Genomic DNA, 24,543 nt, shown 5'->3' on the forward strand with positions numbered 1-24,543 from the left:
TACTGTTGCCTTTGTTTATGGGTAAAACTTAATATTATTCGGTGTACAACTAACATAATTTCTTTAATTTTAAATTTACTTATGCTTGCTTAAATAACTATTTTAGAATATTAACAATGCGAAATAACAAATAAAAAATGCAATGATAATAAAAATTTGCTTTATCATATATTGTTTATGCAAAAAAAAATATTTTTTATAAGTCTGGGTTAAAAAATTTCGATATTTGCAAAAAATATTATAATTTAATTATATGCTTTTATTATATAATGTATTATTTAATTAAATTTGTTCTATTTTATAATTGTGCATGTAAAATGACGTTGAAATATGCACGATTTCGTTAATAAATAATTAATTTTAGTTTAATAATATATTAAAAATTTGTTGTTGAATTTTTGTCGCTACTGTATTTTGTCCTTAGCGTTTTCGTAGGTATGAAGTACCTTAATAATGCGTGTTTTATTGATGTTATGATTTATATATACAACGATTTTTACTAAATTTTAAAGCCTTTTGAAATTGAAAACACATACAAGTTTTCATTTTTAGTTTTGTGTTAGCACGCATTTTTTATTTTTTATTTTTTAAATTACATATGTAATTTTCTTCTTGTAATTTCTTTTGCATTAGCCCTATTTAAACTTATGCCTTTTTATATTTTATATATGTAAATTGAAATTGCCTGAAGCACTCTTTTATATATCTGTTTCTCTTCTTCAACTCCTACTAATGTGTTTTTGCGTAAGTGATGTGCTTTAGTGTATTAAATTAAATGAAAAAGCGAGATTTATTTCAAAACCATAAGAAGTTTGATAAATAATTGTTTCCTGTGTTGAATTCCCTTTGCATGTTTAAATGCAACAGCTTGAAAGCGCGAATTTGCTGTTGCAGCGCTGTTGTAAACATCAACATTTTGAATAGCATTGGTTTTACAATCACCATACAAAGTTTGATTAATAATTGTTTCCTGTGTTGATTTTTTCTGTTGGATTTGAATCCATTTGAATGTAACAGTTTGAAAGCACGCAAATACAGTTTCAGCGCTAATGTAAATACAAACAGCTGCTATAGCATCAGTTTTGCAAACATTGCACTGTTGACATTTCGCTTTTACATTTAAGCGCGTCGGTTGAAAAAGTTCACAAGTGCCGCAATTTCGTTTATTAACAAATATAAATAGATAAAATTAACAAAAATCGGTTAAATAATAAAGTAGTGAATGTGTGCAAATGGTCTTCTACGATATAGTGAAATGTTGTAAAATATGTGTTCGGGACGTGACCACCTGTGGCCGGCCGGCACTTGATAATAGTGAATAGTGCGCGTAAATCGTAGTAATAATTTGCAAATTAGTAAAAATCGGTTTAATAATAATGTATGTTTTGTTTTCTATAATATAAGCAGTAATTTATTGAAATAAATGTGTTTGTGGTGTAAGTGCCAAATCTAAGTGGTAGTGCCGGGAATTTGATGTTGGTGAATAATATGCGCAAGGCTGCTAAATAAGATGAAAATTAGCAACTATCAGTTAGCATATGCTATAACACAACTGTGTGACTGATCGTACATACCTACATATACATATAATATTATTATTTAAATTAATTAGCTAATTCTGTCATAACCACTAAGGGGCCGGTCAGGACGAAATTTGCAATATAATTTGCTGCTGTTAAAGTATTTTTCGTGTTTAAACGAAGTTTTCCTTTGAAATTTATGCGTTTTAGTTGAATGTGGAGCAATTTTGTTAATAATAAAATACAAAATAAAAATATTTGTATAACCTTTAATAGAAAAGGTGTGTAAGGTGCGCGCTAAAACATATGTTTACAGCGGTGTCTTGCAATATAAGTATGCACTTGTCAAAACAATGCAATTTAAAACGCGCATGAGCAAATGGTTTCACTGCATTTTATTTAAATTAATTAATTATTTTATGACGTGTTTGTTGTTGCTAACTATTGTCGGTATCTTGCGGGTTAACTTTTGAGTAATAAAGTTTCATTTCGGGCGTTTTGGTATAAACGGCGCAGTGCGCTGCTAAATAAATACGCGTTATCGATTTTTAAATAATATGTTGTAAGCAAATATTTATATAATTTCTTTTCTTGAAAAGGCAACGCTATGCATTAATCTTTTTTAATTAGTATCTGTGCTGCCTAACTGCCTAAAATTATTCATAACATTCATATGTTTTTATTTGTATTTATATTAAATATTTTCAAATCCATTAACAAGGCTTCACTTTTCGTACTAAAACTAAATAATCCTTAAAGCTTTTAATACTACGGGTTGGCAACTTGTGGATGTGGTTATAGGGTGAAGTGTTTACTAAGAAGGTGTTTGTGATTAGTGAAAGTGTTTTATATATGCATGTGCATATGTGTGCTTAATTTTTGATACAGGTGGAGCGTTATAATGTACATATATATTAGGCTGCACGGCGTGTTTGTTTGTGTAGGTGAGTTTTTAAATAATTATTTTTTATAATTTTTTATTGTTTATTATCTATTTTGGACGGGCCCAAAGGCGTAAATGAAATTTGAAATTAAAAATAATGTTTTTACAAGTTTGGGTTGGCTGAATAATTTGCATTATATGTAAATATATTTTTTATTATAGATTGTCTTTTCAGCAAAGTTTTGGTATTAAAGTAAATCGCTTTTATAAATACAGTTATACATAAATACATGTAAGAGATTTATATTTTGTAAACTTAATTATTAAAAAAAAATTGCAAACGCTTATATAACAAGTAAAGTAGCGTTAAAGTTGCATACAGAAATATATATGTATATGTATAGTGTATAGCTAATATTTGCATAATAGGTGCCACGCGAGTAGCTAAGTAAATAGTATATATAGGCGTAAGTTCATTCGAAAAAATATGATCGAAAGCAAAATATGCATAAATTTGTTTGTATTGTACGGTGGCCAAAGGTTCTGTGCTTATGCATACACATATGTATAAACATATATATGTACATACACTTACTTTTGTTTATAAATGTAAATATATGTACATATGCACACACTTCGAAATTGTTAAATTATATTGGTGTTCATTTGTATATCATCTGCGCTGACTTATCCATATCATAGTAGATCGAAAAGCTCAAAATATCTTTTTTTTTTTATTTATTTTTAATATATTTGTTTTGCTATATTTCTTTGAAAATCTCATACGTACATTTATATTTGAAACATTCGTCAATATTTATCACCAGCTTAAAATTACGGCTCGATAATGTCTTACAGTATTTGTGTTTTAACTTATGGGCACGATTTTGCAGGATTTTGTATGTAAACTCAGGTATAACATAATATATAACGGTAAAAGGAATCGAAAATTGTATTCAAAGGCCTACGATCACAACAAAATTATTAAAATTCTTCATGAAATTCCATCAGATATATTAATACAAGTACATTTTAGAACCTAAAGTGAGCTAACCTGGCTCTTATTTCACTGTGAAGCTATAAAATATTTTAATAAGCAGTCCTTACCTCCAAAACTGACGATTTTTGGGAATAAAAAAAGCAAAAATCACAAGTATCAATTATTTCAACCAACCTTAATATAAAAGAATATAAAAAAAGAAATCAAATATTGTAAAAATAAAAAAAATTAAAAAAAATTGAATTTTACTCAACTTGTTGGTAATTTTTGATTATTTATTTTCGATTATTGATCAGATCATTCTTGCAAATTAGAAAATGGTGTTTCCTGAATAACACGTGTTAAGGTAAACTGATTAAGCTGCTTAAATTGAGTGGTTACAGTTTAGGAGAACGTCTGTATATAGGTAATCTATAGTCTGCATTTCTGAGATAAGATCGGGTGGCCGTGCTTTGGTGTACAAATGATCTGTACCTTAACAAAAAACTGAAAAACTAAAAATATAAATAATAATTTTTTTTAAACTCGTTATTATCCATAACGACAGACTACTTCAAATGTGATGAGTTTGTGAGACAAGGTTTTCTAAACTTTATAGCGTGCTTTTATTCATTTAATTTTTGCTTTTTTTTCTACAATTTTTAGAATACTGTTTGCAAGTTACATTTTGCCGTTGTTCAACGCATTATTTGACTTCAGCAAGTGGCTCCTCTGTGAAGTACGCACATATTTCAAAAGTAAATTTTATAAAATTATGAGGCTTTGATATGTATTTGCATTTTTTGTTTCTATTCTCTTCCTTTGAGTTTGTATTGTATTTGGTTTTGTTAATTATTCGGCATTAATAGCGTTTAGGTTTTCTTATAGAGTTCGGAAAATGTGTGCTTTCGGAAAAAAATCACAAAACAAAATAGAACAAAAAAAAAAATCAAAATTAATTAAACTTATGGTTTACACTTCTTTACATGCTTTCCTCGTTTCCACGACTTGACGACTTGTGGTGCTACAAATTCATTAACGACCAAGATATCATTCCCTTTTCCCAAAAAAGTTCATAAGTCCTGTTAAAGAACCTTTTTGGAAACAATCTAAACTTAGGGTAAGACAGGCTCTACGCCGTCCTTTGAGCATATACCTCAGGCACAATATAGTCTAATGCGCTAAAACTATGCTACTGCTACCTCTCCTCTTTAGTTTTGAAAAAATGGTGAGCTTTTTCATTTGTAAGATTATGAAACGTGATCTAAGTTGCAAAAATAATATAAAAATTCGTAAAAATACTTTGAGCTTATACTTTGTGAGTAATACATCCTTTGATACATAACAGATTGATTGAAAAGTCCCCGGTTCGAGCTTTTTCGTCAATATGTGACAATGGGTGAAACATGGCGCATGGAATTGATAAAAAAAGAGAAGGATCAAAAACAGCGACTATTACAAAGCGTCATTTCGCCGAAAAACAGTCGCGTTCGAAGAATAAGAAAGTGTTGTTTCACCAATACAATGTACCGTGTCACAAGCCGCGGAAAAGTTGACAAAACTCCATAAATTGGGCTTTGAAATGGTTCCGCGTCCAACGTATTCTCCAGATCTGGCCCCCAGCTACTATTTCCTGTTCTCAGATTTCAAAAAAATGCGTGCTGGAAAGAATTTTCGTCGTATAAAGGTGTGGTCGCCGAAATGGACGCCTATTTTGAAGCAAAGGATACATTGTACAAAAAAATGGCATCGAAAAGTTGGATGTTTGCTGTAATCATCTTTGAAATAAACTATGTTGAATAAAAAAAATTCACGAATTTTGCCAAAAAATGCGTTTCACTATGTTAAGTCGAGGACTTTTCAATTAACCTGTTACATTTAGGGCACTTTGCATAAGAAAGAAATCTTTTGCTAAGTATATTAGAAAATTTCAGAAATAAACACAAATTAATCCATTAATGAAAAAGCAGCTCAAAAACTTAGCACACATTTTCTTATCATATATATTTGTATTTATTTTTTCTAATTTCATTGAGTTTTCGCGCTCAATTGTGTCTCGCCTCGTTTGCACTTGTACAGAGCTGTTTTCCTCCGTCTTAAGTTTACTTCTATTCCCGTTTATTGTTTTGAAGCAGTAAAGCTGTAAATAAATATATAGCTAGCTATATATTTACTTATACATTATACATAACTAAGTTTGTGTTTTTGCTTTTGCTTTTGTTTTTTTTTCTAACGCTTTGTGTTTTGCGCGCACAAAGTATGCATCTGAAGTATATTTTCATTACTCTTTTTGTTTTGCTTAAGTTTAGTTTTAGTGTTTTTGTTTTTAATTTACTACTTAACAAAATGGTTTGCTCTTTTTATTAGCAATGGTTTTTATATTAATAAAATAAAATTATATTATATTTTTTATTTTTTATTTGTGTTTATATATATTTTGTTTTGTTTTTAATTTAAAAAAGGCAGTCAAAACTTTAGTTTTACTTTTGTTGTATTGTTTCTTTATTTTTAATTACACAATGTACTTAAATTTTAATATAACGGGGTTTTAACTACAGTTTACTTAGAGGTTTGGTTTTTAGCTTAATTTAGAATGTGAACTGAACTTTTGTTTTGTTTTCTCTCTTTTTTGTGGTCAGACAAAATTTTTTATGCGGCTTTGAGTAATTATTATTAATTATTATGTTCACTTAAATTTACATAAATAACTGTTCGTTTGTTTGCAGTTGCTTAGCGTTCTTTCGTTTTTTTTTGTTTTTTTTTTTTTTTAATTTGAGTTGAAATAAATTTATTTTGTCTTCCTGCGTTCACTTATATCACTTTCTTTATTTGCTCGTTTTGTTTTCAATGCTTGCTTTTAAGGGGAGAGCCTGCTTTAGAGGCTTTAAAAAATCGATTTGTTTGTGAAGTTTTTTGGGAGGGAAAGAAATAATTAATTAAGCGAAATTTCTCGGGTTTATAGTTATATATTTAAACATTAAATACCACAAAAAAGTGTAAAATTCTGATTTTTTTTTAAATTGAAAAAAGGTAGTTTTTTAGCAAAAAAGTTTTACTTTATATTGTTTAAAAATATGTTTTAACTTGACTTTTCTTCTTTATAGTTTAAATAAAATATAATATAATGTCAAATCTAATAATTTTTGCTCCAATACCAATTAAGAAAAATCGTAAAAATTAACAACCGAGAAATCGCGCGTCAAAGTTTTCATTTTCTGGCCAATCGCACATATATCTGCTAGACGCTCGGTCACTATTTCCTTTCTAGCTTCAACAATTTTTCGAATTCCAATCTATAACTTTGGGGACATATTCTTAGATAATTTTTAAAGAGAAAAAAAGCGGGCTCCCCCCTTAAGTATTGAAATGCTTTCGACTACTTTGCTGCACTTGTTAAATGTAAATAAAAAAGATAAATATAAATAAATTTTAGTTATTAAATAAAAACTGAGTACCTCAACTTTTAAGGAAATTATTAATAGCGAAAATCACTTTTGAATTTCAATAAATCGTTTGTTTGAGAATGGTCGCCGAAAATTTGAACTTGATTTGTCAAATAGTTTCGAAGTTATCGTAAGAATTTTTAACTCAGTGTGAGCGGACCGAGGCGCTTAATACGCTTCTATATTACCTGCCCAGAGACGTGTATACTCGGAAAGTAGCAGCAATTTCTGCTGCATAAATCATCAGCATAAAGAAGTTAGGAGGTTGGAACTGGAAATATTATAGATATAGCGTTATCCAAAAAAATATAAGTAAGTCGGGCTATATACTTCCAAGGTTAGATGTCAATAGTCACTTCCGGCTGAGGATACCCGCTTGACGTGAATGGTGAAGCGGTTTAGTAGGGGAGGAGGATACTACCGCTATTTATACCGACGCTTTCAAAATGCGGGATAGAGGCGAAAATCTGCTCCAATGATCTCGAGCGCTCTCTTTCTAACCACCAAACTCAGCCAGCATCTTCCAAGCGGATGTATTAGGTGCGAGAGCATACAGAAAGCAACCATATACACGGATAGCCAAGCGGTATTTCTGAGCTTGTGGACACCACTTATTAATTTCATCATAGTCAATTGCAAGCAGGACGTCACTGGCAGATCAACTCCACCTGTCCATAATTTGGGTTCCGATTCACAAAAACATTTTCGACTACGAAAAAGTAGACGAGTTGACAAAACTCGGAGCCTCTTTCGACAAAAGCGTGGCGGAATCAATACCATGCCCGCTGGGAACGAAGAAAAGTAAGCTTTATATACCTTTTGCGCAAATAACTCAGAATAGATGGAACTCAGTAACCAGCTGCAAGTTAACAAAGCAGAAATGCCTGAAATATGCGAGGAATAGAACAAAGGCACAAAGCTGTTAGGATTTGATTTTGGTGTTATTTCTCTTGATATTGAAGAATCGTGTCTAGTATGTGCCGGTGCAGGAATAAGAACTCACAAGGAAATGTCCTTGGTTGATGAATCAAATGGTACCAAACTTAGTGCCCTGGACGACAACATGGATGCGGTTTCTTCAACAATAAAGCTTAAGCCTGCGCTTCGACTCGAATAGAGCTCCAACTGCTGTTTTTCTGTCGGACTTCTTAAATAAGTTTATTGCTAGTCCCATATTTGGATTTGTAAATATATTCATTTATATTTTTTTAAGAAAATTATTGAAAAATCCACCTTTTTGCCTTTATATGCTATTTTTGCGCGAACTTTCTGTTTAAAAATCCATATCTGAGTGAGACTTGCGCAGTTTTTTAATATCCTTAGTTGAGCTAACTCTTGGAAAATATTTTTGGCCAGACAGGGCAACTACTCATAAAAAATTTATGAAAAGTATTAGAAAAGCAGTTATTAAATAAGTAAAATAAATAATTAAAATAAATTTAAGAAATATTTCTTTATTTACATACACTTTTAGTCTTTTAAATCTATGCCTCTTCTTTAGCTTATTTCAATTTATCCCTCTCTCTAATCTCTTGAGTTCATTTGTCATGAATAAATTAAATATATATTATTGTAAATAATTAATGAAATTATATTTCTAATCCATTTTATATAATATTATTCTTTATCAGTGCGTCGATTTTCATAGTTTTCGTTACATATTTTATACATTTCAATAAATTTTTTGCATAATTTTTTAATAGCTTCACGCAACTCTCTCTTGCCTTATATAATAGCATATCATTTATGTGTGTACTTTTTTGTTTTTGTATTTTCAATAATGCTATGAACTTGTTTTCGCTAATTAATTTTACTAATTAAATTTGCTAATTCGCTGTGAATTTATGTGTGTGTGTAAATATGTGATTTGGTGAATGTGTACAATTATGTATGTATATGTGAGTATGTGTGTGTGTATGTGTAAGTGTGTGTATATTAGTTAATCTGTAAGTTGTCTAAATGATTTCCATTGCACTAATTTTTATGAAAATCCCTTATAGTGTACGAAGAAAAATATTAGAAAAATTGCGTAGGCGGTTGGAAATGTAATTCGAGCGATGACATCGATTGTTTTTGCTATACGTATAGGATGTGGCGGTTCCTTTTTGCGCACTTGGACGAAGCAAGTCTGAAAGAGAGAGCTACTTAGCATATTTACCTCATATTTTTAGTTAAAATATCATAAGTTCATATTTAGGGGGTTTCAGAAAGTAACTGCGTTCAGGTTAGTCAGCTTCATGCTTGCTGAGCTTATGTAACTTATATGTAATACTTGGATTTGATCAACGCAAAGCTGGTATTGGCTTATTATACACTACCTATTTTAGTTCTTGCGGGTCTACTTCGACCTTTTTTATTAAATTATATATTAGTAAATCGATTTTGAAATCTCGCAGCACCGTTTTGTGCTTCCAAGTACCAGCTGCTGTTTGTTTTTGTGCTGAAATTCTAACTTTTATGCTTTCATAAAGCCTGTCTAAAGTGAACTTAATTATTTTCGGTGCTATATTTCGGCTTTATTTCTCTAAAAATCCATTTCAACCTCTTTTGTGGCAACCATGAAACTTACCACATCAGGCACGTGTGCCGTAAATATATATTTGTAGGTCAGATAGACTAGCGTACACATGCCCCCCCATGCATTTTATGCACATGACAAAAACGTGACAAAAATTTGCAGTCTTCCAACAAGTTTTCGCTTTTGTGTCGAGAATTTGCGCACATTTTTCATGGCGAAATCCGATTTGATGTTTGAGTGCCAAAAGCGATGACGCACGTTGCCACCCGCAAGGGAGTAATCGAATTTTGAATTTCGAGCACAAATTTGCAGCAGACTGCATACAACGTACGGAATATGGAATAAAAATGCAAAATGGCAAAAAACCAAAACAACAACAACAGGCGTGTATGCGCTGGCTTTATTAACCCATATTTTAAAGCGGATAACCAACTTAGTTAAACCGAAACTTTTTTTCTGTTCGTTATGAGCTTGCATAATCTTTGTATGAACTTACAATACCGTTATTTTTATATGCTATTATTTGTTTTTACCTCTGTTGCGCATCCATTGTTGGCCGAGTGCGTGCACGGGCTGCTGCTGCCGCCACAAGTCGTACAGGCGACGATCTCGTTGGGGGCGCGCACATCGCGTCGCTTCTCACCCTGATAGATGGCGGTAAATTTGAAAAACTTTTTATGTTACAAATTTGGAATTTGGACAAATATTTAAGCAAATTTTTTTTGATTGATTTAGATTTAAATTTAACAGTTGAACAATCGAAAAGGGCGAATACCAAAATAATTCACAAACATGTCAAAATTGAAAGCAGGTTTTGTTTTTGGAATTCAATTCAAAATCAGTTAAAAATTTACAAACGCATAAACGAAGGAATCAAGTAGAACAGAGCAGCGAACGAGGAAATCAAGAGAAAAAAGGAATTGATTATTCAAAAAATTCAAATAGTAATTGAGTGGTTATTTAATAAAACGAAAAGGTCAAGTGAACAGCTCTAAGCAAATTAATTAGTAAACAAAAAATAAAAGAAATAAATAACGGACGTGTAAATTAATATTATTTAATAAAAGAAAATCTTATACAAGTAAAAAAATATTATGTAATACTTATATAATATATAAAGCTATTTGCGCCTTAAAGTATGCTTGGGTTAAATGACTTGTCCCTCAGCATGGTGGAGGGATCATACTTAGCCTGTTTTGTTCAGTCCTTTGTGAATTAAGCTCGTCGTTGTATAGCTTTTTTATATAAGAAATTAATGCTTAGACTTTGAGGACTCACAAATTCTGAATCACTGTAAATTTCAAAGAAGAAACTGCCAATAATTTTAACCGAACAAGCGTTGATCTCAACTACTTAGTTTCAACTGCTAATCAGTGCTATGTTGAGAATAATCTAATCTTTCTAAATAAATAAAATAATATCGATGTTTACCTTGCTAATTATTTCTGTATTAAATATTAAATAAATAAAAAAATGTTAATTAAACAAATAAGAAATGTTATTGTTAACAAACTATTTAGAATTGCTGGTATAATCCTGGGCAAACAGCAAAGCAATGTAATTTGTACGTTTTATGTAACTGCAAACACGCCGAGTGATCCTCTGTAATTTCGTTACAGTATGCACAAATGTGTACATTCCTACACTATGTTACATTATTGCGTATCCAAATGCAGTTGTTGTCTCGTCATCACGAAGCAGAGGAGCAGCACTGTAAAAAGTGCAACTGAATGACCGAGTGTTAATATAAATTCATTCGTGTTCGTTAACATTCTCTGCTTGGTAGTCGTGTGTCGGTAAGTGCGCGTCGGTACGTGATCGCGATCAAAGTTTATGAAAAATTATAAATTAATCATTTAGGGGTGTTTTTTGAGTATTATTTCAAAATTAATTGAATTTGTGATGCAAAGTGATAAGTGTGTGTGTTAATTAAGTGCATTGAAAGTGTGCAAATGCAATTTAGCAAAGCAATGCACAATGTGTTGATTTGGCAAACATGTTTCAGCATGCACGCTGCAAATTTATAGTAGTAAATCTAAGTTGAGTGAAAAATGTATCAATGTTGTTGAAATTTAATTATTTTTATTATTCGATCGTAGCGTTTAAGAACCCGTCGTATGTCTAATTAAAAGAAATGAAAGATCTGCAGGCAATAAAAGGTAAGGGTGAGCACTTATGTACTTATATGTATATGAACATACATACTTATGTACATATGTACATCCATTTTATATTAAAACTGTTTGTAGTTATATGTACGTATGTATGTTAAAGCATGCACAACAGTGGGAATGTTACATATTTACGCATACAATAGCAGTTGTTGTCTCGTCATCACGAAGCAGTGGAGCAGCACTGCAGAAAGTGCAACTGAATGATTGAATGTTAATACAATTTAACTCATGTTCGTTAACATTCTGCGTTTGATAATCGTGTGTCGGTAATGTTTAAAATTGCAGACATTTTATAGCTCAATGAATTAAGAAATACTGTAGGAAATAAGCTCGATATTTTTTATTGGTTATTATCGAAACATCTGATTTAATTGGTCGTTATTTCGATAAATGTTTAAATTAATTATCGAAATTAATAATAATCAATGTACAACTCATTTAAGTGGCTGTTATTTCAGTAAAATATCAACATTTGATATAAATTTTTCGATACACTTCTATTGATGCCCATTGCTCATTTTATAGCCTACTTTAAGGCGCAATAACTATAAAACTATCTCAAGCATTCTAGGCATATAATATGATATTTTCCAATACTATTCCTCATACTTACCGGCTGCGTGAGCGTATTATGTAAGGCGTTAGCGTTAAGAAGGTGAGAAATAGAGAATTTATACATATAATTAAATAAGTAACTTTGATAATTTTTGTTGTAATTTTTTTATTTGCCAATTTTTCGCATTAAGATTTGAAAAATTTTGCACTTGACAAACATATATACATAGATATACAGAAGTTTTGAATTCGAAATTGTTAAATGAAAGCAAATTTAACTTCTTTAGTACGCTTTTGAATACAAATACTTTAACGAATTTGTTGGAATGAACTGAGCGGCGGCGGTGATGGTTAGTTTGTAGGCGTTAGTACGCGATTTTAACAAAATTTTGCAACAAAATATGCAACCAATTAATATTTCGGTTAAATTATGTTAGTTTTAGTATTTATTTTTGGCGCAGAAAGCATTTGACGAACCAAAAGTTAAGTGAGAGCGCGTTTGTATGCGCCGTGAACACATGACCGGATGAGTGATTCTATGTTAGTGGGTGTCTAGTTAGACATGGTTGTATGGATTTTGTTAGTTTTGTGTGTATGTGGCTGGCAAAAGTTTTGGCAATGTGGCATCCTTTGACTTGCTAGCTAATAAGTCTAATGCATTGTTGTTAAGCAGAAACTGTGGTTATTATTCAATTAAAGCTGAAAGCACTTAAAAATTTGGATTACAAATAAAATTAGAGAAAAATTGTTGGGGAAATGTGGTATCTTTAAAATATATAAATAATTATATTTCAAATGTTTAACAGTGAAAAATAATATTAAATTATTTTTGTTATGCATAAATAATATTTGGAAACAGAAAATTCAAAATATAAATATACAAACCGAAATTTTTTTTTTTTCTAAAACTACTCAAGGGCAGCGCTAGACATTGCTGTTAACATAACCCTAAATTCTAGTTCATAAGCTAAGTCTACAAGCTGATAAATTTTTTATAACACATACATAATATAATACTTGTTCACAAGTTGAAAAAAAAAATGTATACTACTTTGTATGCAAAAAAAAAAAAAAAAAATATTCAGAAAGTTTCATAATTATTTTTAAGAAAAAAAGTTCATTTTTTATTTTTAACTTCAAATTTAAAATTTTTAAATATATTTTTTTTATATTAATTTTAAAGTAATTTTGTAAACTAATACTTCCTTTCATTCTTCCATCTTTTTATAACCAATTTCTTTCGCCTTATCATCTTCCATAAAACACTAACCAAAATTGCTTAAAAAAACCTAAGTTAGCTAAATCTAGTTTCAGACCCAGTACAAAAAACACTTTTTTCGCCGTAGGCATTCTACGCTCTTCGTTTTCTGATTTTCCGTTCGTTTGTCAAACGAAATCCAGTGTTGGAACAGTTTTCTGAGGTTTTGCATACAATTTCTTCTGAACTTTTCAGTATTTTTCGAATTTCACGTTAGTGCTACCTTTATTTTGGATTTGAAAAATTTCAATATTCTTTTGGAAATGTTAGAAAACAGCTTAAGCAGCAGAGGATTAACCATCTACACATTTTTTTGTTGATTATAACCGGTATCGTTACTTTAAACACTACCCAATTTCTATACTCTTCTATTACAGTCGGGAAAAGTAATGTCGAGAGGACCAAAAATTATCGAAAAATCCAGAAATTTAGTAGTCGTTTTGCTACTTATACACTTTTTGTTGACTATTCATAATAGGATTTTTATTCCTTTCGTATACTCACTTGAACTTTTCTCCCTTGCTTACAATAAGAAGATTTCGCAATGCAGCGTGTTTCTTTGTTTTAAAAAAATGCTCGTTGTCTCTATAACTAATGTAAACAGTAATGAGAAAATCTCACTTGAGAGCTTGTCAATCAGTTAAATCGTTGTAATGGGTTTCTACTTTTGTCATTAGCTTACCTGTAAATCCGCGCGTTTTCCTCAATCTTCTACAGTTATTTTGTACTTAATTCCCTTCAAAATTTTTGTTTACTCTCTCATTCTCTCATTGTTTATATCTTTTGTTTAGCGGCTAAGCACTTAATATCCCTGCTTGAGCGTCATAAAAATCAACAAAAACGCGGCTGGATTTAGTTGCTTTTGTTTTATGCCACAAACACACATACAAACCGCCATTTAAAGCGGATATTTTTGAGGGTACCAAGAGCTAGAAGTAGAGCTCAAACTTTTTGTTGAGCAGAGCTATTGTTGCATATACCTGTGTCTTTCGTTGGGTCTTTAAAGGGTACTGTAAATCAAATTGAGCCGAAACTCGCTTGGGTTAGTACTTCAGAAACTTTTGGCATGCGCAAGCCGCAGCGAAGTGCAAGTACACTTGACCTTTTTTGGTGTTGGTTAATGGGAAATTCTTATTTAATGTTACACTTACAGTTTCGGCATTCAGAGTGCCCATGCCATGGCCATTGGCGGCTTCCGGCTGCGCCACCTGCTCGTAGAACGGTACTGGCGAACTGGAACGCGATTGCTTGCGACGCGGTGGCTTCACCGGCAAGTGGCCGCTCTCATCAGCCACACCTTGTGCCTCCAGCTGTGCCGACAACCTTTCAGCTTCCGCCGGCATTTCCAATGACGCTGCGACCGTATTCGTCGCCGTTACTTCGCTAACGCTGGCGGCATTTTCATCTTCCGACTGCTTGCCTGTCCCGCTGAGTATCAGCGGCGGTGTGTTTGTAGAAATGGAACGACGCTGCTGTGTAGGCGCCGGCGCTGGCAGTGTGGGCTCCACTTCAACCGTTACTGTAGTCTCAAGTTGCGGCGTATGCGCGCTTTCAGCGGGCACAAACATGGGTTCCGTGTAGACTGGCTCGATGACAGTGGACATGGTGGTGGGTGTTTTGATGCGCCCAGCCTCTGTATCCACGTACGAGCTGGACGCCGATGTGATCGAACCCGGTGAGCGCGTACGTCGACGTATGGAGCGCGCACGTAAATTTTGCATTGCCACACCGATTATGCCGCCATGTTGTTCCTCCCAACGTATGCGCGGCGCATCAACCGTACTCATGCCGTATGAGGGTGTCGGCACGGGTGGTGGCGATGGCGGTAACGGTGTTTGTGTGGTCGCAGTTGATAGGTCCGTGTGGTAGGGATGCAGCGGTGTGGGCGTTACGGGTATGCTGGTACCGGTTGTTGTGCTGCTGGACGCGCCCATTGTGGCCTTTTCAGACGACAAAGCAGCATGAAATTCTCGTTCGATTATACCCTACATTTTGGTACTATTACTTGGTACACGTACATATACAATTGGGATTTGGATTTGAATGGTATTCATACAATTGATTGTGTGTCGAAATTTGAGTTCAATGACATTATAAAGCGGCGATTTTGGCTATGTGGCTGCATGAATTTGCAAACGCTCTGAAAACTGGGTAATATTGTTGGTGTAAATTTGTGGTAAGGCAGCAGAAGTTGTTCGTGGATTAAAAGGCTCTTCGAGTGGGCTATGGCTTAAGTTATGGTCGAATGGTGGTATAAATTTAACGAGTTTTAGTTACTTAGCAAGCATTAATAGAGGGCGGTGAGAGACATTGGTGGTTCATCTGAACACAGGTTAAGCACAGTTAAAGTTAATTTTAAGATAACAGCTGTAACTTTAAAGGGAAAAGCAACAACTAATTTAAGTAAATAATTGGTAATGGTTGGTGTCAACATTCGCTTCCAGTTGGGTACAATTAAGTTTTTAGTTGCACTAGCAGCAAAAACAACGATATCAAGGCCTAAAGGTTGCACGTCGTCAATTCATTGTAAAATTATTTTACAGTAGTGGCTACTTATGAGGTAGCTATTATAATAGTTTTCATTCTAAAATACTGTATTAAGATTTCTAATTCAAATTTCACATACAAATTGTTGCTTTATTGTTTGAATTTGAATATTCTGTGACATTTTTAGACACTCTTCGAGGAGTTATTTTCTTTATGATTTATTATTTAATATCTACAACGAAAGCCCTAAACTTTTTTGACAGCTTTTCGTCCCTTTCTCAACATACTACGCCTAACTGGAAGTGTCTTAATAAAGTAAATTACCTACAATAATATACAAATAATACAAAAACCGCTCTTTCTTTTCCCTTGACAAAAGTACTAAGCTTCTAGTGAAACAAGTATAAAAATAATAAAAAGTTATTAAATCCAGTTATTTTTTTTTATCAAAATCTTAAAAATATTTATAAATAAAAATATTTCTATAGAGCTATTTATATCTACATTGAGAATGAACGTACTCACACATCTAAAAAATATTTAACTACAATTTTCTGAAATCAAAAAACTGTTCTCAGCTAAGAGAGATCGTGGGGCAACCCAAATATGAAAATATTATCATATATTTTCAATTAGTATTTCTTTGAGCTTAAGATTTATTGTTAATATGTTAGTGTTTAAATCACTTTGCAATTTTTTTTTACCGATTGGTAGAGCTAAGAAGAACCGAGAGAGAGAGAGAACTATAACTATAAGAAGTCAGAGTTTTGCGATAAGGCTACCAACAACTGCTAACCATACCTAGAAAATTTACATAATTTGCATTTTAGAATAAATTCATAGATTGTATTTGATCGACTTTTTATGTATTTCTTCGAAAGAAATGACTTGAGAAGAAAAATCGATGTGCAAACAGTCAATTTTTTGATAAAAAATAAATCGACATATTAGAAATACTTTGCTATTCGCTCTGAATTGAACATCTGAACATATTCGATATTTCTAATGGAGAAACTCAACCAAGCACTAAAAAGTCTTCAAACGGATATTTTGGAAACCATTTATCGATTTTTTATCAGTTTCCCCGAATATAATAATGTTGGGGGGAAATATCGATATGCAAATCAACGATTTTTTCGGAAGAAAACTGATCGATATATTTGTAATCTTTCACTTTTCATTAAGAATTGCTAACATGTATTAGAGTAAATTTATCGACTTTTGTAAGTTTATTCATAATCAGCGATTTTTAGAAAAATCGATAAAAATAATAGATTTTTCCGATAAAAATAAATCGATATATTAGAAATACTTCGCTATTCGCTATGAATTGTTAACATTTCTAACATATTTGGTGGCAAAGTTCTTAATACAGCGCTGAAAGTTTTTCAATGGATATTTTAGAATAAATGTATCGTTTTTTTTTAGTTTTCTCAAATAAAATGCATGGATGATTAATAAGATTATCAATTTTACCAAATTATCCTTTTGAACTCGTCAATGCTTTATTTTTTGAGTAAAATTCGTCGTCCATAAATAACGGAAAATTTGTAGTAATTGTACGAAGTGCGATAAATGTCCTTTTTCGGATCACTCCTTTGACTTCTATTTTGTTAAGATATTATTTTTAATTATTAATGATAAAAAATGTCATTTATCGATATTTCGATAGTCACATATTTGCTTCGATGATTCACAATCAGCTTTCGTCGACTTTTAATTAATATTTTCATATATAAAAGTAGCTTCCACGATCTTCCACTACTTAAAAATGACTATTTTTCACTACGTGTACTACATTTAAAAGCGTGTTGCCACAGTACGCAAATTAAGGATACAAACCGGCCATAAAATCAAGATTAGCAGCCAATTTCAACAATTCAAAGATTATAACAAACAAATATTATAAGTACTAAATTATCGAACTAAAAACTTATGATTTATGAAGTAATTGAAAATAATCAAACGCGAATCTTTACAGTAATAATTACATTTTTATTATTATATTCCTTTTTTATATGCTAATATTGAAAAAAATGTGTACGGAAGCACTTACTTGTTAGGAATTCGCAAATCAACTTAAAATTCGAGTATTTCTTATACATATATACAAGAGCTGAATCGGTAATGCATTTAAAGAGACGGGCTTTGCGTAAAAGTGAAGAATTTCGACTTATGCACTTCATACGCCACGCTCTTCATTACACAGTTGCATAAGGGACTTCACAACAAAGCTAATACAAATCAAAAGATAACAGCAGCAATTATTGAAAATATTTTCAACTGAAAAAAAATGTACGCAGTGGAAGCTAAAAAGCGTTGTTTCAGCAGTCTCGCAGACAACTCTTTCTCCACCTGCGCATTATTTTCATTTAGTTAGATATTTAATTATGCCAAATTTTTTCAATACATAACATTTTTCCCAATTATAAGTGACCTTAAAGTGTGTTTTTCATCGTTACGCTTTACTCAAGGCATATTTCACGTGACTGTTTTATTATCGAGACAATTTTTTTTCGTTTGTAACCTATAAAATGCATTATTTAATGTGTGACACAAAAACAAATTCAACAAATACATACAATTGTTGCAAAATGCAGACAGTTAAATGATTAGGAGTAATTAGTTTCGTAAACTGAAATCAAATATTACCATAATCAAACAAAAGAAAACAACTGTTTAAACGAATATCGAAAAATATCGACAACCGAAAGCACAAAATCGATAATTCAAAATGCAACAATGCACAATGCCAGGCTAAAAATGTGAACTGAGAACAGGAGTAGAAGAAGCGCATAGCTGACATTGAAAGCGTGCAACTACGAAGTGTCTGTCAAAATGTCGGATATTAAAACGAAAAAAGGAATAAAAAGTAAAAGAGTAACTGGAGCTTGCCAGCGGTGAACTGAAGTACTTGAATTCGAAAAAAATATTTTAATTTTGTTTTTTTGAGAAATCAAGTGCGAATATCACATGCCGTTTCGGTAAAGTGTTGTGGAGTGTGGGAGAGTCTTTACTTATTTTTCACTGTGGAAAGGGATGTGGGAGTTAAGTGCCAAAGTTGTAATGAATTGGAAAAAATTGAGCGGTGTCATTGATATAAGTGTTAATGGGGAAATGGAGAGTGTGAGTGATCAGATGGAAAGTGTGCGTGATGGAGAAGGAAAGTATGAATGATGGAATAGGAAAGTGTGAGTGATCGAGAAGGGACGTATAGTGATGGAGAAGGAAAGTGTAAGTGATGGAGAAGGAAAGTATGAGTGATAGAGTAGGAAAGTGTGAGTGATAAAGTAGGAAAATGTGATTGATGGAGAATAAGAGTGTGAGTTATGGAGAATAGCTGACAAGATATTTGACGCTGGAACTGCCGTACTTTTGCGCACCAAATGACTGTTGATAACATGTTGGCCACTGATGACTATGAGAATGATGAGTGTGATGCTGATTGAAATGATGATGATGCTGAATGTAACGATGATGATGCTGAGTTACATAATGACGAAGTTTTACAGATGAGATTTTTAATGCAGCTGATGATAATAAAGCAGTTTTCTGATGTGTGTGGCGCTTGAAGAGAGAATTTAGTTTTTGCCAAAAACATATAGATTTGAATTGGTTGTTAAAAAAACAAAGGAACAAATTTTTTGTGTAATATTCAAACATTTCTGATTCTCTGATTCGATTTTTTAGAATTTAAAATTTAATTATTGAGCTCTTTGAAAAACAAAAAATTATTAGTGCTGCCAGATTGTTGTTGATTTGTTCATCTTTTGTTTGCTTTCAGTACAATGAATTTTTGTGTGTGGTGCATGAGTGTTTAATTTGTTGTTGTACTTTTTAAATATTTTTTAAGGTTTTTTTGTGTTTTTTTTTTTTTTTGAAATAGCTTACCAAAGGACTTGCAAGAATTACTCCAATCCTGCTTAGAACCGCTGGAAGACGCTGGAAAAATTTACACAAAATAATTCTAGTATTCATACTAAAACACACTTTAAGTTTGCTTGTTTTAATATTAAATTGAAAATTGAAATTTCGGCACTTGTTAACGAAAAAAAAAATATTTTTTTCTGTATGCATAGCAAACTTTTTGTCAGTTTGTGCGCATTTTCAATGAGGAAATATTTTTATGAATTTTTATGAATTTTTTCGATTTTTTTCCAATTTTTTTTTTTAGATTTTTTTTTATGGTAAGCACACTGTGGCAAATGCAGTTACTGCTTGCGGTTACTGAGTGATCCTTCTGTGCTTGATTAATTGTTTATTTGTTTGATTTTGATCATGTCTGGCTTGCGATTAATCACGAAAATTGGGAACAATGTTAGTTCTGCTTATAATATTTGCTATTTTTAATAAGTCATTTTTATTTCTTGTATAAATTTAAATGCTTATATTTTTGGCTTACACGTTGTTACTTTGAACTTCCATACTTTCTAACGGAGCTGTCGTGCAACGTTTCAATTTGGGATGTTTTTAGATTTTTGTTTTTGGTAGGGAACGCTATACACAGTGGATAGTAAATAGTTTTGGAGTGGGTTGTATACCGCTGGTTGGGAAAAAATGTGGTATATTTGCGAATTTCGTTTGAAGAACTATTGAATTATTTACGTAATATTTTTTTTAACTTTTTAAATTAAAAATGTTTTTGAATTAAAATTATTTATTAAATTTTTTTAAATAAAAACACTTTTTTTAATAAAGAAAGTAATAAAAAATATTTGAATTAATTACGTAAAATTAAAAAAAAATATTAATTAATTAAAAAAAAATTTATTTTATTACGTAAAATTCCTTGTTTTCCCATATACTTTTCTTTTTATTAAAAATTTATACGTAATAATTTTCATCTATTGTAATAAAAAAACCATTTTGTTAAAAAGGTTATAAAAAATATTGGGATGAATTGCGTAGTGTGTTAATTAATTAAAAATTTGATTATATTAAAATTTTTAATAAATTTTTTTTACACTTTTTTTTAATTGTTATAAAAATGTTTGAATTAATTAACTAATATTTTTTAAAATGAAATTGAATTTTTCATATAATTTTTTTTTAATTTAAAATTTATAATTAATTATTCTACTTTAATTTACAATAAAATCATTTTGTTTTAAATTTTGTTTAATAAAAAAAATATTTGAATTTACTACGAAATATTTTTTAAAATTGTTTATTTAATTTTAAACTTTTTAAATGCAAAATTATAATTAAATTGATTTTTTAAATAACAATTTAATATTAAATTACAAAAAAAAGTAAAATATTTTTTAATAAAAATATAAGTTTTCAATAAATAATTTTACATATTTTAAATATAATTTTTTATTTTAAGGTTTTTATATATGTTTTTATGATTATTTTTATATTTTATTTAACCTTTTTTTTATTTCTCTTTTGTTTTAAACTTAAATAAATATACCATATTTTTTTGCGACACCTAAGGGTTAAGTTAATTTTTTTCTAATGACAATATTTATTAAAATTGTTTGAATTTCTAAAATACACGCTTTTGGTTAATCTGCAATACAAACTTAAAATAAATTGTATTAAAATATGTTAAATTAAGAAATTTAACAAAAATTATTGGAAAACACTTAACAATGAAATTTTGTAGGCCAAAGTTATTTTGGAGTTATGCAAACATGACATTTGATTAATATTTCGTACAAGACTTAAACACATAAAATACACATACAAATAAACAGTTATTTTTTTATGTTTGTGAGGCTTGTTGAATAAAGGTGTGGAAGAAATTAGAAGATATTAAGAAATGCATGAGTTTTCCAAAAGAAAAAAAATCTGTATTAAAATTTTATTGTCTGCACAAGGCAATTTTCGAACTATAATTAAAAAAAAAAAAATAATACAAATATTTTATTCAAATAAACAAAAACATTTTTTTATAAAAATTAAAAAAAAATATATTTTTATTAAAAAACACATTATATTTAAATAAAAAAAAATATTAAAAAAATTTAACATAAATTTTAAATTAATTTTTTTTTTTAATTAAAAAAACAATACTTTAATAAAAAAACAGATTTTATTAAAATAAAAAAATAATATTTAAAAAAAAAATTATTAAATTAAAAAAAAAAAATTAATAATTTTTTTCATAATTCATGAATTTTTAATAAAAAAAATTTAATAAACATTAATATATTTTTAATAAAAAAATCTCGTAAACGTGCTGTTACGTTAGTTTTTTATTTAAAAGATTTAAATAGTTCAACAAAATATGCGAAAGTTAAAAAATTAAATATAGATATTAAAATTTAAGGAAAATGCTTGAAGAGCAAGCCTAAGTAAAATACTAGGTTTATTACTCAGCTTTACGCATAATTTTGAAATGGACTGTAGTTGGTTTTTATACTCAGCCACGGGTATGTGAAATATTAGCATAATTTTCAGGACATATAAATAGAGAAACAGGCGTTCGTAGCCAAGTTTAAATATGCTAAGAAATTTTACTTTTTTAATTTGGCAAAAGTATAGCAAGTGTTGTAGAGGAAAGTAGTATATTAAGTGTTAAAAAGAGTGAAATAAAAATAGTAGGAAAATTTGTAAAACATAAAATGTTAACAGTAATTATTGGCGGAGAGTATAGAATGCACGATGGTTGGTATGGAATTTTGCTTGTGGTTAGGTAATACTAAAATTTTTTAATATTTTTTTATAGCTTTAAAAAAAATATTATATATAAATACACTCAGCCCATTTAATTGTTGGCTTTTACCTCATTTTTTGAAATTTAGTAAATCATGAATTTCGTTCATAAAGAAAAATGTATGTTGTAATTCTCAGCCGGTTTTAGTTGTACGCGCAAGTGTCATAGACAGAGATAGATATAGTGTTGCGCGTTGTGGTTTTGAATGAATGGTTAAATGTAGAGTGTGTTAGCAATACATATAGAGAGGTATAGAGAGATAGTAATGGTACAGACAAATCAATATGGTTGTGTGTGTGGGTGAGTGGGTGTGTTGTGTTGTATTGTGTATGTGTGAGATATTGTTTTATTACCTGTGTGACAGGATTCTCGCCAGGTCGATAGACAGCATTATGTTGTGGCCGCTTGCGGCCCATATAATTCACGCATACAAACTCCAGTAGCGAGGCGTAGATGAAGCACATGCAAACGCCATCCCAAACATTCATAGCGGTGAGATTGGAGACGACGGGCAGTGTGCTGCGGAAACCGTTGGATGTTGTAAAGAAATTCAACATTGTTGTTACACCTAAATTTGTTGGTTGCCACACAACACAGAAAACAAAACAAAAGCATAAAATAGCAAGTCAGTTAATTTATCGAGTTTGATATCATATATGAGTAATATAATATTGGAATGATCAGGGAGCGCTTTGGTAATGGGTTGATGTTAGTTATTTGGTAGGTGTGGTGAGTTATTTATATGATACGGATTATTGGCAGGTATGTTTTTAAAATTTCAATGAATTATGTGAGTTTAGTTAATGTGTTTTTTTTAAGTTTTGTGGCACTTTGTGTAAAATTTAAATATATTAGGTATATAAACAAGTTATTTAGGTGAAAATAATCTTAAGTTTTTTAAAATAGCTGTGTGCACAAATATTTAGCATTCAGTGGTTGTATTTAGTGCATTTATTTTTAAATATTATATTTTTGTGATGTTGTTTTTTGCTTTCTTATAGAAAAAACAAGTTTTTTTTTACAAATATGTTTAATACTAATATAGTATTTCGATCATTCTACTAAAATATTGAATAGTTATGTAACATATAATTATAGCCATTTCGAGAACACAAGGTTCATTCATAAATACAAAAGGATCCTTGCAGCAATGTGATTTCGATAGGTGACTTTCTATGGCAGCTATGTACATATATGCTATAGTGACCCGATATAAACAATTTATTCGAAGATTGTACGACTGCCTGAAACAATAGCTCGTGACAAGTTTGGTGAAGATATCTCGTCAAATGAAAAAGTTTTTGATATAAGCACTTTTTTACGATCATTCAGTTTATATGGCAACTGTATGCTATGGTGGACCGATAACGCCTGTTTAGACAAATGATCTTTTAAGTAAAATATATAAACATTTCTCCCTTTATTTATACACTTTAACCCAGAAAATTTGCTTTCTTCAATGCTTTACTTTTCGCAAATCTCCAGCAATATCTCAAAGCAAGCTCTTATCTACAGCGTCGTTAACTTCTCGCATTGCAGCTCATGCAATTTACCTAAAGTTCTTAAATTTACGACATAATGCACATTTTTTCTCATTGCAGCTACCCAGAATAAGCCAACACTCATCTGCATCTGCATCTTAATATTTATTTATGCTTCAATTTGACTACCGACAGTGGCAGTAGCAATTGTATATCGCACAACAAGTGGCTGATTGCGTTGTGCTGCAACTCCGGCCCTAACTACTCACTAAAATGCATAATGTAATGTAATTTAGCATATTTTGTCTTACTTTATTATATTGTACGCTTTCTGCTTGCCATTCTCAATTTGCTTGCCACTTACCACTGTGGTACGAGGTACTTGAAGATGCTGTTTATATTTATGAATGGTTTAAAATTTAAACTTTTTAAGAATAGAGAATTGAGGTTAAATTTATATATATCTTCTTTTTCGAAAAATGTTATGTCAGTATATATGTAAACATATACGGCTCTTTAAGCGAAAAGCTGCGTACATAAATACAAAAAATATACCTTTAACAACTGTGCTTTTATATTTG

General features: G+C 30.7%; 1 protein-coding gene across 5 annotated transcripts in view; it reads right to left on the reverse strand.

The window, feature by feature from the left end:
• Positions 1–667: 667 nt before the first annotated feature.
• The window catches only part of LOC126761499 (uncharacterized), a 116,878-nt gene continuing 93,002 nt past the window's right edge, over positions 668–24,543 (reverse strand). For 3 of the 5 annotated variants that reach the window (XM_050477766.1, XM_050477765.1, XM_050477762.1), the window contains 5 exons: positions 22,835–23,049; positions 19,709–19,759; positions 14,482–15,315; positions 9,877–10,014; positions 668–8,953 (listed from right to left, as the gene is read on the reverse strand). In XM_050477766.1, coding sequence (XP_050333723.1) covers positions 8,807–8,953; positions 9,877–10,014; positions 14,482–15,315; positions 19,709–19,759; positions 22,835–23,049 — 1,385 coding nt within the window. In that variant the 3' untranslated portion in view covers positions 668–8,806. The remainder of the gene's footprint in view (positions 8,954–9,876; positions 10,015–14,481; positions 15,316–19,708; positions 19,760–22,834; positions 23,050–24,543) is intronic. The other 2 variants (XM_050477764.1, XM_050477761.1) reach the window with 1 other exon arrangement.

The sequence above is a fragment of the Bactrocera neohumeralis genome, chromosome 6 (assembly GCF_024586455.1).
Source record: "Bactrocera neohumeralis isolate Rockhampton chromosome 6, APGP_CSIRO_Bneo_wtdbg2-racon-allhic-juicebox.fasta_v2, whole genome shotgun sequence".
In the NCBI taxonomy this organism is placed as follows: domain Eukaryota; kingdom Metazoa; phylum Arthropoda; class Insecta; order Diptera; family Tephritidae; genus Bactrocera; species Bactrocera neohumeralis.